The sequence below is a fragment of the Bombyx mandarina genome, chromosome 26, assembly GCF_030267445.1.
Source record: "Bombyx mandarina strain Sakado chromosome 26, ASM3026744v2".
NCBI lineage: Eukaryota > Metazoa > Arthropoda > Insecta > Lepidoptera > Bombycidae > Bombyx > Bombyx mandarina.
This window is the reverse complement of record NC_143232.1, coordinates 914528-921809: the sequence shown is the minus strand read 5'-3', so window position 1 is coordinate 921809 and position 7282 is coordinate 914528. Positions and strand designations below refer to the sequence as shown.

At 36.6% G+C, this 7282-nt stretch overlaps 1 protein-coding gene and 1 long non-coding RNA gene across 2 annotated transcripts in view; one reads left to right on the top strand and one right to left on the bottom strand.

The window, feature by feature from the left end:
• Positions 1 to 7282, top strand: part of LOC149499748 (uncharacterized) — a 143827-nt gene that overhangs the window by 28738 nt on the left and 107807 nt on the right. The window lies entirely within an intron of this gene.
• On the bottom strand, positions 73 to 6978 carry LOC114253139 (serine/threonine-protein phosphatase PP2A 65 kDa regulatory subunit). The gene is made up of 6 exons (XM_028187901.2): positions 5888 to 6978; positions 4977 to 5211; positions 4439 to 4625; positions 3723 to 3877; positions 2070 to 2187; positions 73 to 1983 (listed from the first exon to the last, which is right to left on the bottom strand). Exons 1-6 carry the CDS (start codon positions 6111 to 6113, stop codon positions 1132 to 1134), a joined length of 1773 nt encoding a protein of 590 aa, XP_028043702.1. The 5' UTR covers positions 6114 to 6978; the 3' UTR covers positions 73 to 1131.

The window sequence follows — 7282 nt, the reverse complement described above, 5'->3', positions numbered from 1 at the left end:
AATAACACATGACTTAAAGGTCTTAGTTACCAGGTCATATAGTCACTTAAAAATAGAATAAAAACGACAGCATTACTTTTCTTATTTTATTTCGTAGTTATGAAATCGCTCAGAAATCGTATTTACATTATAAAATGCACTAACGCACCCGTACAACTTCTTGTTTGTTCGCTGGAAGTCAACATGGAATTATCGTGTACATTAAAGCTGGCAACATTTAGCGTACGCGAACACGTATCTAGCGATACCCGCAAACAAAACATGTCATCCACACTCGAAGTCAACCAACCAAACAAATTGATCGTTTGTCGTTTTAAAATCGACATGTAGACATGGCTGCTATTCGGGATATTTTCACAAATAACTCTCAAGAAAAAAAAACATTCGTTTTGTTATTATATTCTAGACACAATGTAAACGTGCTTGGGTTATATACTGGGTGTTGGGGAGACAGCTTCCGAAAATGAAAATTTTGTACCTACATAGTCAAGTTTTGGGGAGCGCGGTTTCAGCGCCGCGCCGGTGTGTGTGTAAAAGAAACGCCGCGCCCGGGCGGTCGTTGACCTGAACATCAGCTGTTTTTGATTTTGTGTTTCATTGCTGGTTCTTTTTCTTAGTAAAGTAATGTATTTTTTATGGAACTACCGTTTCATTTACCTATATTAACATGATGAAGAGTAAATAATGTTAATAAAACATTTTAAAGCATGTTTTTTTTTAAATCACGATTTTTTTTTTCATCCTATCATCAAGTGTCATTAGTACTATAGTCTGTCTTCGACTTCGGAAGCGGTCTCCTAACACCTAATAATTATATATATAGATAAACCTCGCTTTTCCACCGATGGTGAAATTTTGTACGTTAATATTGGACGACTAAACCAGTCCTTAAGTATAAAAAGTTTGTTTTTCATTTTATCTATAAACATAGTGGGGAATGAACTAGGGCTTTTCAATTATTGCAAAGTTTATTTAACTAGCTACATGATGAACGTTTAGAATAATTATGCGTTTTGTTTTATACGTTCAAATTTTATCGTCATTAAAAAAAACAAAGAGTCAATAATACTCCATAATACAGTTCTGATGTTCGGGCCCTTATGTAAAATTTCCTATATTATTAAGTATTAGTTATCCAGCTATTCCGGCAATCGCCTCCGATGCGAAGTACTTGACGTCGACGTCGGGGTCCACGTTGAGCTTCTCCAGGACCGGCTTGACTTGGGGCTGGATGACGGCCGGGTCCAAGTATTTGGCCATTATCTGCAGCGTCTTGGCAACATTGAACCGCACGTTGGCAACATTGTCGTCGGCCATAGACAACACGGTCGGCAGCAGCACCCTGGTCGTGATGTCCTTGCCGCACACTTCGGACAGCACGTTAATGCAGAACAAGTACGTCATCCTGTGCAAGTAGTTCTGCTCGTGCGACATGTTCAGTACCTTGGGTATGACGTTGTTCTCTGCCCACTGCGGCCCGTACTGCTCCACCAGCTTCTTCAGGTTGAGGGTCGCAGCCTCGCGGATGGCGTACACGTGGTCCACCAGCCACGACATGCACAAGCTGGTCAGCTTCTCGTCGAAGAACTCCTGGCCCAGCTGTCCCGCCAGTAGAGGCATGTGCTCGATGATGGCCAGACGGACCCTCCACTTGGTGTCCTCTGCCAGCTCCACGATGGCGGGGAGGAGAGACTGCACCAGCTGTTGGATGCCAATCACTTCATTCACACACTCGAGGTTGGAGATTATGTTGAGACGGACTTCGGGACATTCATCCTTCAGTTGTGTGAGGAAAAGCGGCAGGAGATGTTCGATAGTGTTCTGTCTGCCCACTATGGGGCTCAGGCCCATGATGACGGAGGCCAGGGCAGACTTGACGTGTTGGTTGGCATCACACACCAAGTCCTTGATCTGTGGCAAGATCATGGTCATGATGATGTGTTCTTGGTGAGCTTTATCCAAGTTCATACAGAAGTCCTTGACCTGCAATGCAAGAGTATTATGATACTGATATCTTTTCAATTTTATAAAACTGTCGACTACCCTCACTGCATACTATTTGTACATACCTTCCCAGCAGCTGCGGCTCTAACCTCAGCCTCCGAGTCCTTGAGCAGTGCCTGGAAGATCTGTGCTAGATCTGTACGAGCTAGCTCCTGGCCTACAGCTTGTTGCAGCTCTACGAACCTGCAAATTTAACTGATTATATATAATCTTACAAAAATATAATTTAATCTATTGCTGATACTGTCAAATATGATTTTTAAAATAAACTAATCTTGCATTCCAGTCTGCTGAAGCTTCGTATCTTAATTCAGATAACAGCACTTTTTTTTTCCTACCTAAGTTTGAGAGGCTATGTCAGCGTAACCCTAAAGCTGCTTTCAGACTATGCTATAATATAATAGTATAAAGCTCATACACACACACACAACAATATCGGGCACCATACGTTGTTATGGACACATTCAAACTGTACTGTACTATATATTATTGGCTAAGTATAACACTGCTATACTATATGGCACTATAGTATAGAGTAGTCTGAAAGCAGCTTAACGTGTAGGTTAACTTTGGGGCTCAAACCAGGAGGCGTTGGTTGGCAGGAGCGACACTGGCCCTAGTAAGGGCAGTGCTTCGCAGAAACTACCACCGGATCGGAAACGCGACCTACTGATAAAATCCGGTGAGACACTCAGTGGGTTGTTACAGCACTATGACATGATACACAACAAGCAAAAATAGTAAATAGCATGAACACTCTGCAAATGTGATGGTTAGGACCCTGAAATTGCAGTCACAGGAAAATCATATCTCAAGAAATGCCCTGAGGGTATTCAACTTATGCCAGAGTTGAAACGGAAAGAAATGGAAGTTTACACTTAATTTTACAGTAGATTATGACCTGCCCAGAATTCAATATTGTGATGAACACAAACAATCAGAAATGTGCAAATTTCTTGAATTTTTCATTATAAAATTGCTTTAATATCTACATAGCTAATTTTTGTTTTTTTTGTATTATTTTTCATTCGATGTTCTTATCAATATACTCTTCCAATAGAAAGTTGTGGTTTTTATCAAGATACAATCTCTTAAATCAATTAAAATATCTTAAAAACTAGACATAAAAGTCGTTAATTTATATTTTCCATGTAAATTATCACATTTTATAAAATTTAGAATGAAAATCTCAAGTTGATAATAATTACTGATTCCCTGATTTTAGCTTGGCTCGAATAGTATAGTAACATTTTACGTCCAGCTGTGGGTCGCATGGCGTTCAACGTGTAAAGGACCGATGACAGTTCAATATTTAAAAAAAAAATTAAAAATTGAAATTCAAATAAAAAATGAAAAATCGTTTAAAAACTAACAAAATACGCTTATAGAAAATCCAACTAAAAATAGAAAATAAATTTTAATAAATTTTATTATAATTAAAAATAGTGCATGGTATCTGTAGTTATAAATATTTTATGAACAGATATTATTATGAGTAGGTTATAAGTTGATAATATCCTGAAAAGCACCCTACGCTTTTTTTACAATAAAATAATTTTTTCTTACACTATTTTTAATTCAAATTTATTAAAATTTATTTTCTATTATTTTGTTGGATTTTCTATAAAAGCGTATTTTATTAGTTTTTTAAACTGTTATGTATTTAGTTAAATTTTAAGAGTTCAGGGACGTTATTTGTTACAATTTTTATCACATACTTATCAGCAACCATATATCGGACTCTCCAAGAAGCGTCTCCGGACAGTGCGCGTACAGTTGGCATCACATGCTGCTCCATATCCTCAGGAGTCAATAGAGCTGCTACCGCCGCGCAGGCCTCGGCAGCCAACAGACGAACGGAATCTTGATCATCCTGAAATTAAGGACAAAAAAAATTACAATTACTATTGACTCTGAGACATCATTTTAATTGGATTATTGTTAATTATGTTCGCTTTTGTCTTACAAAGACAGGTGGATAGTTACTATATACTGTTAGCTGATAAACAGAAATATAAGTATCTTCTTAGTTTAGTCAATACTATGGATCTATCTCTGCAGATATTTGTCTGTAGTTCTGAGTATTTAGCATTAGCATTGAAGGCATGTTCTTTAAAATGAATCTATAGAAGACCGTGAGACATTTTTTCTAGAACTAAATTCAGTTGTAGTCTGTTCGGTGTTTCGCTGAGTTATTGAACAGGATTCTAATTCATAACTATAGGTTAGCTAGCTCTATTTATGAATTTATCTTTAGCATTTCTTACACTGAGGCTGTAATAAATGGATTATATTGTAAAATATATAATTATATTATAGGTAGATTATACTGTTAGGATTCTTTCAAACAATCTACTTCATCATTTACAGTGTGCATGATGGTTTTTTTTTAAACAAGAAAAGCAACAAATATTTCAACCATCAATTTACAAACCTCTGCCAAAATCACAAATATGGGAATAAGATCGCTCTTAACATATTCAATCTCCACAACTTTCGCGAACTCTCCAAGTTTGTAGGCAGCAGCGCGGCGTACCATCGGAGTATCATCTTGACAGAGGGAGCGGAAATGCTGACGGAGTTCTGCCTTCACAGGTGCTGAGACACGTGGGTAGCATACACTGCAAACATAGTTCACAGGTAAAATATATATTAATGGTCCAAGTTATTTAAAACAAATGAGTTACTGGTGGTAGGACCTCTTGTGAGACCGCGCGGGCAGGTACCACCCTGCCTATTTCTGCCGTGAAGCAGTAATGCGTTTCAGTTTGAAGGGTAAGGCAGCCGTTGTAACTATACTTAAGACCTTAGAACTTATATCTCAAGGTGGGTGGCGCATTTACATTGTAGATATCTATGGGCTCCAGTTACCACTTAACACCCGGTGGGCTGTGAGCTCGTCCACCCATCTAAGCAAGAAAAACAAAACTTACGGTATTCAACTATGTAACTTTACAACTTTTTAATTTTACCTAAATAGTCCACAAGCGGATGTTCTTGAAGTGAACCAGTCTCCTCCAGCAAGGCGCTGTACTAGTGGCACAAAGTGTTCCTCGAGTGCTTGCGGGCTGTGGTGCTCGGCAACGGCACGGAGTGAAGCCACTGCCTTATCTCGGACTACTGTCTCTTCAACTGCTGCTAATGTCTCCAGGGGTGGGAGAAGACAATGTGCGAACTCTCCTCCACCAACCAAGTTGATGAAACTACCTAGTATTAAACAAACCTATAGAATTCTTTGTTCAAGCTGAAACTAATTTGGATGGCCGCTTTCACATTTTTGTATATCACTTTCAGTAACCAATGAGCACTAGTTGAACTGTGAAGACAACTGGTATAGCAAACAAAACTCACACACAAGAACACAGCAAAAACACTTGCTTTATGAAATATATATTTTAATTATATCTGGAAAAAGTTTAATTTGAAAAGGCCAATGAATTCCATCATACATGATAAAATTAAAAATGTAGCTTTACTTTAATAAAATTAGTAGGCAGCCTGAAAAAGTTGAGAAATTTCATGTTTGGTTTGAAACCATTATTAATCTTTGAGTGACTCATGCAGTATTTGAATAGTTTATAGTATATAGGAATAGATTAAAGGCAACATAAAACAAATAGAATTGATTTAAATGAAAAATTAACACATTTAAAAGGAACACAAATTAATTTTTCAGATAAATTAGTGTAGAATTTAGTAGCACTAAAAGTTGTCTAGGTGATAAATTTTCCATGTATTTTTTTTTATGTTATGTTTTACTACATTCGTAAATGTTTAATATTATATTGATTGATTATAATAGGCGTATTTGCTGACTTGATACTATGTTTTTACTAACATTAATAAATTGAACTTCCGGTAGTAAATGTATAGTACAACTAACCAAGTTGTTCAGCTAGTGCTAAGAGAACCTCGTCTTCATCATAGATTGTCTCAGTGAGGAACGGGATCAACTCCGATTTAGTCCTCTCCACGCCCAGAGCCAACGCGATCGTCGACAACTTCTTTATAGAGTTCAAACGAAGCTGTACATCCTCATTCTTCAGCTCATCTATGAGAACGGCAATCGGATACAATGATTCATCCGTCCCGGAGTCGCTCGCTGCCATTTTTATCTATTGAGCTTTGTCTTGATTTCAATTCAAAGTATACGCACTCAAATTTTAACGATAACTTTTTTGTGTAAAATTTATCAAAACGAGTTCTTTGTAAAATTTTAATGAAAGACAATTTCGACAACGGTGTTGCTCGGCATAGATGAAGTTCGATGCTTCAAACACATCGATACATAAAAATCGATTTAATTTGATGTTGAACAATCGAGTTTGCTAAGTCGAAAATCCACCATTCTATTAATACGACGCGACATGCCTTCACTTTTAGAGTTCACAACTTGATCTTGTCTGTGGACTAGTATGGGAGCACTAACTACATGTTTTTGCTATAGAATTAGAAAATTTTTGTGACCATTGTTTAATAGTGTTGACCGTTTCTGATTTTGTTAATTTGCAGGATCGCTAAGAGAAAAGCTATTTATATTCTTTATTTTGTTAGTAAGTGTTTGTTGAGGTAATAACAGTAGCTCATTAACCGTTTAAAATCTGTCAAAGGATTTAAGTGTGAGAAAATGTTACAAAATCGACGGACGTGTTTTCTGAGATTCCTCCATAAAGTAATTATTTAAATTTTATGAAATCTCATTTCTTTAAATTTAATTTCATTAATTTCTGAATAATCTTACTCATTTTCCAGTCACAAATTTAAACTTCTAAACAAATAATAACAACTGCCGAATACAGAAATCCTAGATTGTTTATTTGAGAGACATGTACCAATCTACTTTTATCTGGATATTGGTGACATTAACAAAACTACTTTTACTATTTAATCTGGCATTAATTATTTCCGGAAACTACAGTTTTCGTGGCCATGGACGGCTAACGTATTTATTCATCAACATTTTTATTTTGCACTAACTACCCTCTTATTTTCTATAAATAATATTTATATTTACGTTCCAATTCACTTATTTCCTTCTTTACTTTAAAAGAAGGTCTTATACCTTAGATAAAAACTTATCTATCTTATCGATTACAATGAGGGTATTTTTATTATTTCAGTAGCCTTGTACGCCATTCATGGAATAAACTTTTTTCTGTTGCAAACATTTTGATTTTGACTTATAAATGTATGAGATGCGAAAACCGAAAAAAGACTATTGGTGAAATTGACGTGATTTGGACGTGCCTCATCACGACGTGCAGCATCAACTGCTGTT

Excerpts from the sequence above, each read along its gene's own strand:
- LOC114253139 (XM_028187901.2), bottom strand. The coding sequence starts at position 6,113 with ATGGCAGCGAGCGACTCCGGGACGGATGAATCATTGTATCCGATTGCC. Across the intron at positions 4,626-4,976 it reads TCCGCTTGTGGACTATTTAG|TGTATGCTACCCACGTGTCT; the intron begins GTAAAATTAAAA and ends CTATGTTTGCAG. Across the intron at positions 1,984-2,069 it reads GAGCCGCAGCTGCTGGGAAG|GTCAAGGACTTCTGTATGAA; the intron begins GTATGTACAAAT and ends CTTGCATTGCAG.